Raw genomic sequence first — 13217 nt, 5'->3', positions numbered from 1 at the left:
GTCTCAATTTTTGACGCAAAAACCGAGTGAGGTCTGGCGTTATCGTGATTAAGAAGCACTCCTGTTCTTCTTCAGCTTTTCTTAATTTTTCCCATGATTCTTATTAGTTGTTTAATTTAAAAGTGAAAATAATAAAATAAAAATTAAATTTTTTATTATTTGAAATTGAAAACAACAAATAGAAATTGTCACACCGAAAAATAAAAATCTCGATACAATTTCACCAAATCTTTTAGGATCGTCTGGAAGAAATGTTCGTCTCATTAGTCATAAAACCGCGGACCGCTCGTTGTACTACGAGTATACCATCTATTACTAACTTTGAGGTACGATTAATAATGTGTTTGTGGTGTTAATTGCGGTGCGATTACTTGTAAGTCAGTTTCATTTTATACATAAAACTTAAAACCAAAATGTTTACACTTTTGTCTAAAACTGAAGTGGATGAAAAAATCACAGCATGATAGCGAAAAACAGGAAAAACTTTAAAAAGGTGACAAACTTTCAGAGCGGAATCACTTTATATCTTCAAAGTGTTGTTCGAAATAGATATTCTAGTTGACTTCGTAATTGAAGGTAAAGTTGAGGGAAGTGGCGATGAAATATCAGGTTCAGTTATAAATTCTTCAGGTCTAAAAAATTTGCTGTCTTTTATTTGATTCCTGAAACGTAAAATGTACGTATTAAACTTAAATTGTATCATATTACACAATAGTGTTATCACATCATGTAGATATTCAACTGAATGTAAGGTAGTGTAACCTTGTCACTGAATAAAATATTTGCTTAAATTAATAATGATAATAGTTATCGTAATTAAAAGATAAGTGTATTTTTCCAGTTGCGAAATCGTCTCTGATAAAGTTCTTAACTAACGTATTTTTTGCTTATATTTTCGTTAAATTATTATAAGTGGATTAGTTGTGTTTGTAAATAGTGTGTGTCTTGAATGATCGCATTTTTTTTAAATTTTTTACATTAAATTCTGTGATGTCTAGAGAAAAGTAAGGTCAATTTACAGTTTAGTCAACAAATAAAACTTTGAAAAATGAGATCTTTGCACCATTGATTCAAAATATCAATATGTCTCATGGCAAGAAGTGTTACGTCCGACCTGGAGTATATTGAAACGAGTGGAAGCGTGATCTCAGGTACGAACGGGACGAACAATTGTCTGCAGTACGCAGAGCTAACACTCAATGTCTTAAATAAAAATCCTACCTTAGTTTCACTGAATACTGTTCGGTGAAGCCTCGCCAGGTATAACTTAATTAACATCAAACTATAATTGGCCAATCATTACGTCTAATGCTAATCAATTATACTTAACTGAAGTGGCGGGCTGAAGCAGGAACCAGCAATCAAAATGGCCGTTGTTCGGCGTAGTTCCTTCACGTTTTTCACAATAATTCAACAAGGAATACAAGGAATACAATTTGCTATTAACAATTAAATTACTTCAAACAACAAAGGATGGTTCGATCAACAAAAGGCGATAATTTTTCGCGAGAACGAACAAGTACAAACAAAAGCGTAACTTTTTTATGGAGACCGGAAAAACGATGCAAACTTTAAATTCAAAAGGTGACGAATGACAGCTCATAGATAAAAACCATTTCGTAAACTATACTAACTGTCATAGATAATATAATAGTTTAGTGTTGCTACATTTGGTTCATAACATCTACCCGCCTCGGCCAGGACTACCTGGCCGCTAATCAATTGGCAGTCGTGACAAGGTTGATACCGCTCTCTTCAGAACAGAACCGTCCACCCGAACCTCAGCAAAACGGGGCACTCCATCTGCTCCAAAGACGAGGTTAAGAATGCGCCCTCTGCGCCAACACAGTGGCGGTGAGTTAGCGTCCTTAACCAGAACGAGGTCACCAACATGCGGTGGATCAGTCTTGTCAGTCCACTTAACGCGCTGCTGGAGAATATGCAAATATTCCAAATTCCAACGTTTCCAAAAGCTCTGAGTGAGTTGTTGGATCAATTCAAACCGCGAGAGACGATTGAGTTTCACATCAACATAGGGGTATTCCGGCAGGGCGTTCAGCGGCCGTCCAATCAAAAAATGGCCCGGTGTGAGTGAGGGCTTCCAAATCGTTAGGGTCTGAAGAGATCGGGCACAACGGGCGTGAATTCAACATGGCTTCAATTTTGCAAAACACAGTTGCGAGCTCCTCAAATGTTAATACGGACTCGCCAATTACTCGTCGCAAATGTGTTTTGGCAACCTTTACAACACTTTCAAAAATTCCTCCCCAGTGGGGGCATGACGCGGGACTGAACTTCCAAGTTATTCTGCGACTAGCTAGTCTAGACGCAATCTCAGTCTCATTAGACGCCAAAAATTCATATATCTCTTTTAAATAGTTATTTGTGCCTTTGAAGTTGGTGCCGCAATCCGACCGAATCAAGGACGGTAGTCCTCGTCGTGACACGAATCTATCTAACGTCGCAACAAAGGCCTCTGTCGAGAGGGCTGAGACTAGTTCTAAGTGTACCGCCTTGGTGGACAGGCAAACAAAGACGCACAGGTAGGACTTGACCGTTTTACTGTTCCTGAGGGTCGAGGCCTTAACCGAAAAGGGACCTGCAAAGTCCGTCCCAACTCCAGCAAAGGGCCTTGTCTCTGTGACCCGATCCGACGGCAGGTCACCCATGATAGGCTGCATGGTAGAGGCCTTGAGTCTATAACAAGACATGCAGCGAAAGACCACACTACGGATCGTCCTTCGGGCCGATAAAATCCAAAATTCTCGTTGTAAAATGGCCAATAAGGCATTACAGCCGGCGTGGGAGTTCTTGATGTGACGATCAGTCACCAACAAACTCACTAAGTGGCCACTTTTGGGCAACAGGAGGGGATGACGAGCTCCATACGGGAGGTTTGCGTTCCTTAGACGTCCTCCGACTCGCAAAAGACCCGCACTGTCCAAAAAGGGGTTCAGTTTGCAAATGGCTCCAGACAGCTTACATTTGCCTTTTCTCAAAATATCAATCTCATTTTCAAAGTTCTCTTCTTGCACAGAACGAACCCAATGAAGAAGAGCATCCTGGAGCTCTTGTGGCGATAAGAACGCCTCCAAGCATTTGTTCTGTGGGTGTCTACAATTTCTGGTGAAGCGCTTGATCCAAGCGGTGACCCCCAGTAATTTGTCTAATGAGCTGTAGCGATTCATTAGGAAATCTGGGTCGAACGGATGGTCCCGCCGTTCAATCGCAAGGGTTCGCAACCCAGGCAATGTGACAGTATCCAAGGCCGGTGTTCGCGGCCAATTAGATTCTGACCTGGTCAACCACTCAGGTCCCCACCACAGGGAGTGCTCAACCAAAAAGGGGGCCATACATCCCCGTGATGCGCAATCAGCAGGGTTGACTTCGCCAGGCACATGCCTCCAGATTAACGGGGTTTCCGATTTCTGGATCTGAGAGACCCGATTTGCAACAAACACCTCTAAGGTGTGGACTGACGTCTTCAGCCAACATAGGACAATTTGACTATCAGTCCATGCATAGACTGTCTCAATGTTAACTGACGGGCACAAGGTGGACATGACGTGATTCAAGAGGCGAGCAAGAAGGGCCGCCCCTGACAACTCTAGCTTGGGAATTGTCAAGGTAGTTCGAAGAGGCGCGACCTTGCTCTTCGCCATGACCAATGACACCTTCACTTGACCATCCATGGTCACGGTGCGCAAATATACGGCTGCTGCGTACCCACGTTCCGAAGCGTCCGAAAACCCATGAAGGGACGCTGTATGCTTCCCTGGTGGAAGCATAGCACGGGGCAACGATATCATATTGATAGCAGGCAATGAGGAAGCAAACAGGAGCCAGTCCTTCAAAATAGCTTCGCGGAGTGGCTCGTCCCATCCAAGACCTGCAGTCCAAAGTCTCTGCAGGAAGCATTTGGCCCAGAATATGACTGGGCATATCCAACCATTGGGATCAAACGTTCTCGCGACAGTCGACAGAACCAGCTGTTTCGTCCAAGTGCGAGGCGAATCCAAATCGACGTTGAACGTGAAGATGTCCTGGACTGGTCTGTACTGTATTCCAAGGACTGTCATCATGGTAGGATTGTCACGGTTCTCAAATAGGTGAGGATCCTGCTGGTGGTCATCAGGTAGCCCATCCAAGAGCGCAGGTAAGTTGGAGATCCATTTACGCAATTCATATCCTGTGGAGGCTAGGATGCCAATCAATTCGTCACGCAAAAGGAGAGCCTCTCTCTCCGTGGACGCACCAGTGCATATGTCATCAACATATAGGTCCTCCTTCAAAATGGCGGCTGCGCGAGGAAACGACATACGCTCTCGATCTGCGAGCTCCCAAAGCGAACGTATGGCCAAAAAGGGGCTAGACCGCAGCCCGTATGTGTTCGTGTTGAGTTCGTAGACAAGTATGGGATCTTGCGGGTTTTCCCGCCACAATATCAGCTGGTATCGACGATCATCAGGGTGGATTACCGTTTGCCTGAACATCATCTTGATGTCAGCTACGAAAACGAATTGGTGACGCCGAAACCGCGTGATGACGTCACAAAGGTCCTTAAGCAATTTGGGACCAGAATGAAGACACTGGTTCAAGGACACTCCCGATGTGGTCTGCGCAGAACCATCAAATACTGTGCGCAGCTTGCCACTTGACGGCTTTATCACAGCATGATGTGGGAGGAAAAAATGCTCCATCGAGCGCCAATCAAATTTTGACACAGACATGTGTCCCAAATCTTCATACTCCCGCATGAAGTCAATATACTTCTCTTTGAGTAGCGGGTCCCTGCTCATGCGGCGTTCCATTGCCAACAAACGCTTCTCTGCAGTAGGCCGCGAGTCGCCAAGGGGCGGTCGTACGGCAAGAAATGGCAATCTTGTCATGATCCGGCCAGAACGAAGATAACTAGTGTTGCTCTTGTAGAACCGTTCACACTCCTCGTGTTCCGGATCAGAGCGGGGTGCTTGTGGTGGCTCTTCCACTTCCCAAAATCTCTGCACGGCGTCAGAGAGGGCGGAGCCCACCATCAAAGCCGTTCCAGGTTCAGCAGGAGGGGGAGCCCTCAATACAGGCCCCATCAATGCGAACCCAAATATGGTCCGGAGGGCTACTAAGCCACCTGGCTGCAAAACACGATCCTTACCGAGTAATATTTTGCCCAGTACATCGGCGCCAAGCAACAAATCGACCGTGCCAGGTAGGTCGAATTTAGGGTCAGCCAAGTCCAAATCGGCGGTCAATTTTACCGCATCCGCAGACAACCGAACTTGCGGGTGACTGCCCAAGATGTTCTCCATCACAATGGCCGACAATCTCAGCGTCGGGCGTGGAGAATTTGAAGGCGAGAACTCAAACGAAACGTGGCCCTCAACCGTGGTTACAGGGGCGTTCCCGACACCTCTTATTACATCTGAATACTTTTTAATATTCAGGCCAGTCTGCCCCACCAACCAAGACGAGGCTATGCACCCTTGTGAGCCTGTGTCCAATATTGCTCGGACTACAACCGAGGCGCCCGTCCGTCCCCAGACCCGGACATAGGCCGTGGGCAAGAGGACGGTCTCAAAAGGGGGTGGTGCATAGCGGGGGCAGACGCCAACATCCTAATGTTGGCGTGGCGGCGATCTATCGCCGCTGTCCCGGGACGGCACGTCAAAACGAGGGAGTGGTTTAAACTCGCCCTCCTCTCGATGGCGACTGCCACGAGCCATAGTCGGCGGTTCGTAGCGCCGGGAGCGTCCGTACTGAGGGTTGCGCGGCTCCAAACGGGAACGCTCCGCCAGAGGGGGGGACGGCAATCGTACCGGACGTGCGTCACGGTAATCGTGGTAAATGACTGGAGGTGACCGTGATTGGTCACGAGGGTGCGGTGAGGGCGAACGGGGCACAAAGGTGCGGGATTGAACCCGAGGCCCCCTCCCATACCCGCCCGTGGGGCTGCGCGCCGAATCATGTCGGCGATCCACAGCAGCACAATCTGCGTGGCGGGGGGGAGGTGAGCCGGACTCCAAATTGCGGGACTGAGCCCAGTGTCCGCTCTCATACCCGCCCGAAGGCGACCCCGGGTGGTCGCGGCGGCCATTTGCGTTGGCGCACAGCACCTTTAAATGTTGCCCTCCACAAACAGGACACGGGTGCATGTCGGGGCAAGCGCGCTGAAAGTGGTCCCCCAGGCAGGAGAAACACCAGCCTCGGGCCTTAGCATCCGCCTACGAGAGGCCACATGCAACGCTACAAAGTCCGGGCACTGCATCGTTCGGTGCCCCCGGGACTTACAGAACCGGCAGACCGGTCGCGCAGCCTGCGCGACTGCAAAGCGGGGGGACGCCCTTCCCTTTGGCGCCATTTGAGCAGTGCGCCGTTTGTTGGTGGGTCCGGAGCTTGATAGTCCCACCGGCGCATCCATAACGTCGCCCATGCGACACTCATTCTCCAGGAACGCCAACAATTGCTCATAACTAGGGAGAGGAGATGCCTCATCCCTAGTGTGCGCCTGTTCAAAACGTGCTCTCAGGGACACCGGCAACCGCTTGAGCATAATACGCACCAACCAGTATGACGACTGGTCAACCGGCAGGCCCAAGCGGCTAAGAGCATTGGTAGCTGCAACGAGGGGGTTAAGCATCTTGGTCCTCAACTGGGCGGTATTACTCACGACAGGAATGTCCATTATCTGGTCGATATGAGCATCGGCCAGACAGCGCTGGTTTTGGTAGCGCTTGGTGAGTAATGACCGCGCGACCGCATAGCTCCCTTCACAAATCGGGAGGTGCTGCACCAATTCTCTTGCCTCTCCATCCAGCACTGAGAGCAGGTAGGCCAGCTTTTGGGACAGGCTCAAATCCTCCCTAGAGTCCACAAGGCTTTCGAACAGGCCGATGAAACCCATCCACGCGTCGAGTCGACCATCGAAATGGGGGAGATCCAGGTTAGGCAGTCGGGTCAAAAGGCCCACGGGAGTCTTCAAAGAGGCCCTTGTAGGCGGTACTCCGGCGCGCGAGGCTAAGATCTCCCGGGCGCGTTGGGAGATTTCATCGGCGAGGCCCAAAATTTGGACGTAGTCCTCGTGGACTTGCTCCCGTCGCTCCTTCGGAAGCGACTCCATTGGCACATCGTCAAGGTGCAGAAGGAGGCGCTGGTACAGAGTCTCGACCTGTTCAAGTCGAGCCGGGCATTTCTCGTACCTGTCTATTAAGGCCTCCGTGCGGTCTTCCCTATTCACCAAGGCGACCGCTGAACTGAACCATCTCAGTTGAGCTGTGATTCCTGAACAAGATTCACGGACCATGGTGACCGCGGTCGAAGTCATCTTCAAAGGCACAGATATAACAACAGTAACAACAAACAATAATCAAATTAATTCCAATGAAACAACTGCTATCACTGAATTGAAATCAAGTATCAAATCTTAAATAACTTCAGTAATAATACAAGAAAAAATTAAAACTAAGTTTTTTAATCTAATATTTCAACAAACTAGATTCAAAGCAATAACACAATTTACTCAACAAATTAATGAATTTACTGATAAATACCCATTTAAACAGCTATTTCTAATCTTATACTAACAAACAAGAGTATTTATAAGAAATTAACCTTCAATAAAGCATAAGACAACAGCTGTTATTAACTCAAATCCAAATATTAGACCTTAAGTATCTAAATATAATATTTTAATAAAGAAAGAATTAAACAAATTGTGACCTAACTTATTCATACAATATAATAAACTGAGCAACAATAAGTTAACCACGCTCTGCTACCAAAACTTGTTACGTCCGACCTGGAGTATATTGAAACGAGTGGAAGCGTGATCTCAGGTACGAACGGGACGAACAATTGTCTGCAGTACGCAGAGCTAACACTCAATGTCTTAAATAAAAATCCTACCTTAGTTTCACTGAATACTGTTCGGTGAAGCCTCGCCAGGTATAACTTAATTAACATCAAACTATAATTGGCCAATCATTACGTCTAATGCTAATCAATTATACTTAACTGAAGTGGCGGGCTGAAGCAGGAACCAGCAATCAAAATGGCCGTTGTTCGGCGTAGTTCCCTCACGTTTTTCACAATAATTCAACAAGGAATACAAGGAATACAATTTGCTATTAACAATTAAATTACTTCAAACAACAAAGGATGGTTCGATCAACAAAAGGCGATAATTTTTCGCGAGAACGAACAAGTACAAACAAAAGCGTAACTTTTTTATGGAGACCGGAAAAACGATGCAAACTTTAAATTCAAAAGGTGACGAATGACAGCTCATAGATAAAAACCATTTCGTAAACTATACTAACTGTCATAGATAATATAATAGTTTAGTGTTGCTACATTTGGTTCATAACAAGAAGAAATTAAGTCATTAGTATACGCATTCAGCCTGTAACATTGCACTGTCGGGTTTGGGCCTCTTTCATATAGGAGAGTTTAATCCCCAACGTTGCTCCACTGCGGGTGTGCGGATATGTTCCCTACTATGAGTAACGATCACTATTAGATATTTATGATAATTGCATTGATGAATTCAACATACAGAAAAAGATAGAGGCTGCTGCCCGAACGGACACCAGGAATTACCTAACATTTAGTAGTTATAGTACTCAAGTACCAAAAATTTGATCTGTTATTACATAATGTCTCAATAAAAAAACACACAATAAAGTTTTTCCAAGATGTTCTCAAATAGTTTAACAGATTAAGTCAGAAATTATCCTATAACTAGTATATAAAATTGAGACAAATAGGAAACAAACCCTTTGCACATTTACTGTACGTAGGTACATAGTTACATACCATAGATTTAAATATAAGTACTTACCACAGTTCTTTAGAAATAACCGAACGTGTTAAAGGTTTTTCCAAACAAGAGAAATAGCTTGAAAAGCCGTATGTGTAAGCTCCCTGGGTGGTGAACACAAGCCAGTCAAGAGGTGTGCAGCGAGGCAGCATCACATCCAAATTCTGCATCACGCGATCTGTTGAGTCGCAGCTTGGCCCCCAGAGAATCGTTTTTTCCAAATTGTTCTTTGAAATATCTGTACTTCGCTGGATTAAACAAAAATTAAATATTTCACAAAACATAGATAGATTTAATGTGTCAGTCACGTTTTCTACATCAAATGAGCGCATTGTTCTGAACGAATTATAAAAGCTTGAAATTCTTTTATTTTTTTTTTTATGTTTCTCGTTGATGTTGATAGGTAGTCATCTGAATCAGATAAGTTGTAGAAATTTATGCATAATGAATTCTGATTATCAAGTTTCGCATAAATGATTAAAAAAGTTTTTAAAACACGATACGAACATTTCACGGCCAAAATTTTTATTTTTATTTTATAGAAAAAGTTTTGTTTTTAAATGTTTGATACTACAAATTTTACAAGATTTTGAATACTGAAAAATACCTCAAACCGTTTAACTGTATGCCAGGGCTCGTTATATCTCAGGGTGCCAAAAAGTCCGTCGTTCATATAGATCATATTCACCGCCTCACCCCCTCTTGTAACCTGATTAAAACAAACAATCATTGTTACACATTTATGATGTTTGTCTTATCTCTTATCTAATGTTTGCTATGCTATGTATTATAAACAATAAACTATAAATAAATAAGACAAATACAATAAGTATAATAATATTATTATTTCTAGCAAAATATGAAGTTAGAATATCATTTACGTAACAGCGGCCTTCTTTATTTAGTTACATGATAGTTATTTATTTCAATCAGTGAATAACTGTTACTATACTCAAGAATAATTAAAAATTAATTTATTTGACAAGTAAGTAGTATTTATTTTTAGTAATACCTATTACATGCTACCAGAGTTTTTAACTCAATAAAGATTTACTGAAATGAAATCAAAGCAACATACTTTCAACAAGTATGAACTTACAACATTCATTATTTATTATTCAGTTCATAATAATTAGAAACAGACATTAAAATATAAACCTTACTCTTCGCACATTGTTTATGCTGCAGTACAGATTGTAAGAAGAATCACAAATATATCTTCCCGGTTCGGCAATAACTTGCACATCAGGATTCGAAAATAGCTCTTCCAGAGTGTTATTTATTAATTTGGAAACCTAAAAAAAATGAAACTAATTTGAAACAACACGTTTTTCGAACTATATCTTCTGTGCCCTGGCTTATTTTCATGATTTTTAGACTTAGCGCTAAGAATAATTGTAATGAAACGTTATAATAATTGTTAGCTAACTATTTTTGTTACAAAGTTGCAGCTTGAGGTTTTCTTTAGAGATTTTAGAGTTTTAATAAATTTTGTATACACGCATCTGAATTTCAAATGATAACAGGTCATCATAAGCATGTTGTCATCCAATGTTACTTAAGACGACATAACGAAATAAATTGAATTAATATTCTAAAATGGGTTTTGTTAAGTTTAGAAATCGTCAACCTTTAAATCAGTTACCTGATCAATCCTATCAGTTCGGTCACTTAAAAATCCTCCACCTATATCTAGTATACTCATTCCTCTCCCTGCTTTGGCTTCGTGATCAAACAGTGCTCTCGCTTGTTGCAGACCGACTATGTGGCTATTTGCCGAAGAACATGCACTTCCTACATGGAATGCTACACCAACCACCTGTAATAATATTTGTTATATTTTTTATATGTATAATTGTATATATATATGTACTACTAGTGTTAGATAACAAAAATGCCCATGAAAGGGGCTGAACTGAATTTAAATAACTTCAACTGCAAAACTCACTAAGCATTGGTATCTTTAAGGAGAATAGCATGTGAAGGATCAGAGACCAAGGTTTTAGTTGTCAACTACAAATTCATTCAGTCTCAGAAATGCCAGACAACAAATATTGGTACAGTTTATTTTAGTTATTTTGGGTATCACAGCATGTCTTTTTGAAAATACTACTGACAATACAACATCATTTCCTTTATTGCTATTTCGTCTCTTATAAATTGAAACAAGAAAGTTGTGGGAAATTTTATGCTAAAATAATGCTTATAGGAATTTAGTTATCTAAAGTATGTTTCGAGTTTCATTAAATTCTTTGTCGGTTCGATTATTATAATAGTGTAGATACAAAAAATACATTTTGATTTAAACAGCTTTAAATTAATTTAGATAATTTACCTTTAAATCTAAAGCTGCCGCTTGTTCTAAGAGATCAACAGCTTCTGTTTCAAAATCGCAGCCAAATTTTTCACCTAACTTATATATGCTGTCTCCATCAATTTTGATTCGTATTAATAAACTAAAAAATATAGTAACTATAATGAATTTTACTTTAGTGGGGTAGGTAGGTTGAAACTTTATTGCGGTAGGACACAGTAAGAAATATCCTGTTCAAGAAATCTAGAGGAACGAATTTGGAAAGTACTTCAACCTTACAGAAGATCACATCTAATAACACTGCTCTGAAGTGTTGTTGTATTTCTATGGTAAGTAAGGTTGCCAGAGCTCGCTGGGATGGTCGGGGGTAGGGTCTGCCACGGTTTCGAAGCTCCTAGTGTTGCAAGCATCTATACGCTTCGGTACCCGCTGACCGTCAAATGGGCCGTGAGTTTGTTTGTTCCCCAAAGTCATGAAAAAAAGATTCCAGTGAGTGGCAGTAACCTAGCAGTATCACAGTATTTCTTTTCTGTTATTTCACCGTAATAGTAATACTTAGATCACAAATTTTAAAACATTACTTCTGCTGTGGAACCGCGATATGTATAACTAACGATGAATACGAAATTAAAAACCTAAAGTTTTAGCTGTAACATTTTGATTTGACTTAAACTATAATTGGATCACATCAATGCGCACGATCCAGAATCATTTGTAAAAATTATTTATTTATTTGTTAGTTATTTATTTAAATTCTTTATTGTACAATAAATACACTAATACAACTCTGTACAAAAGGCGGGCTTAACGCTAATGCGGTTTTTACCAGCCAACCTTGGTATGTGCAAGAAAGTATAGTGTGTAGGTATATAATATAAAAAAAAAACAAATAATATAACATAACATTACATATCATATAAAATTAAGTCATAAATAAGTTCTAGATCCCAACACGCCAACTATGGTAATAAAGACGTCAGTTGCAAGTTAGACAAAGCACTGTGGTAACTAATTGATATACTGACTGATGACCACTAACATAGTTATTACAGATATAGTTGTAATACATAATGAACGTATATGATCATTTGGTTTTACATTACCGTGCATCTGGCCAGTTCTGTTTAATTTTTTTCAGCTCATAGGATGTATCGAAAGTTGTATGTTTGATACCAGATTCTCGAGCAAAACTCATCCACTCGGGAGTTTTAGTCGGTACTGCGAATATAATGCTTCTGTAATTTTTGTAATAAAAAGATGAGAAAACTTAAAAAGGTATAATAAAAATATGATATTTAACGTGAAATATATCTACATTATAAATACTTACAATGGCGATATATTAAGCTTTAGTACTTTGCTTATTTCTCCAGGCGATGCACAATCGAATCCTAATCCTAGAGTAGCTGCTAATTTTAGCATATGATCACTGTCATTTGCTTTCATAGCTGAAATGGTTTTAATAATACAAAAATATTGAACATTGAATTTTAGATCTTATTGTAAATACTGAGTTTAATATAGAAATCTGAAACAAATCTATAATAATAAGTACTAGCGTACTAATAAAAGCATATTTTAAACGTTTCTTACCGTAAAATATTTGTATCCTTGGCATCATTTTTTTAAAGTATTGAATACGACGATAAGCGTCATCCAAACAGAACAAGTAAAACGGTTCCTTTTGATTTCCACTATTAATCATAGCCTTGGCTACGTCTTCCGGTGTTTCATTGTCTAAAACTAATATGTTGTTTGCACTTATGCTTTTATTAGCCATTTTCTCAAAATTAAATATGTTATTCAGTCTTAAATATGTAGTTGAAAATAAAACTCCAAAATTAATTAAACTGAAAAATATTGAAACATTAAAAATGTTGTGTTATTTGAAATTAACTTAGCTAATTTAAACTCATATATATTTTAGACTATCACCTACCAAAATGTGTTAGCGAATGACAAGAGCTATTGTTTGTGTCTAATAAAACATCGGTATATTGTATAATAGTCTAAGATCCGAACTAGACATGATTTTCACCCATCTGCTTAATGGATAAAAATTATTTTATATCTACTTTAGTGTGTTAAAGATAA

General features: G+C 41.0%; 2 protein-coding genes across 2 annotated transcripts; both read right to left on the bottom strand.

Moving 5' to 3' along the window:
- Positions 1 to 137: 137 nt before the first annotated feature.
- On the bottom strand, positions 138 to 12164 carry LOC123670187 (ornithine decarboxylase-like). Its single transcript, XM_045603696.1, has 6 exons — positions 12145 to 12164; positions 11145 to 11265; positions 10455 to 10628; positions 9417 to 9518; positions 8831 to 9057; positions 138 to 662 (listed from the first exon to the last, which is right to left on the bottom strand). Exons 1-6 carry the CDS (start codon positions 12162 to 12164, stop codon positions 521 to 523), a joined length of 786 nt encoding a protein of 261 aa, XP_045459652.1. The 3' UTR covers positions 138 to 520.
- Positions 12165 to 12222: 58 nt separating this feature from the next.
- Positions 12223 to 12903, bottom strand: LOC123670186 (ornithine decarboxylase-like). The gene is made up of 3 exons (XM_045603695.1): positions 12717 to 12903; positions 12454 to 12571; positions 12223 to 12358 (listed from the first exon to the last, which is right to left on the bottom strand). The coding sequence occupies exons 1-3, from the start codon at positions 12901 to 12903 to the stop codon at positions 12223 to 12225; spliced, it is 441 nt and encodes a 146-aa protein (XP_045459651.1).
- Between the last annotated feature and the right edge of the window lie 314 nt (positions 12904 to 13217).

Source organism: Melitaea cinxia, chromosome 4, assembly GCF_905220565.1.
Source record: "Melitaea cinxia chromosome 4, ilMelCinx1.1, whole genome shotgun sequence".
Classification (NCBI taxonomy): Eukaryota; Metazoa; Arthropoda; class Insecta; order Lepidoptera; family Nymphalidae; genus Melitaea; species Melitaea cinxia.
Note: the sequence above shows the minus strand (reverse complement) of the source record. Positions and strands in the feature narration are given on the sequence as shown.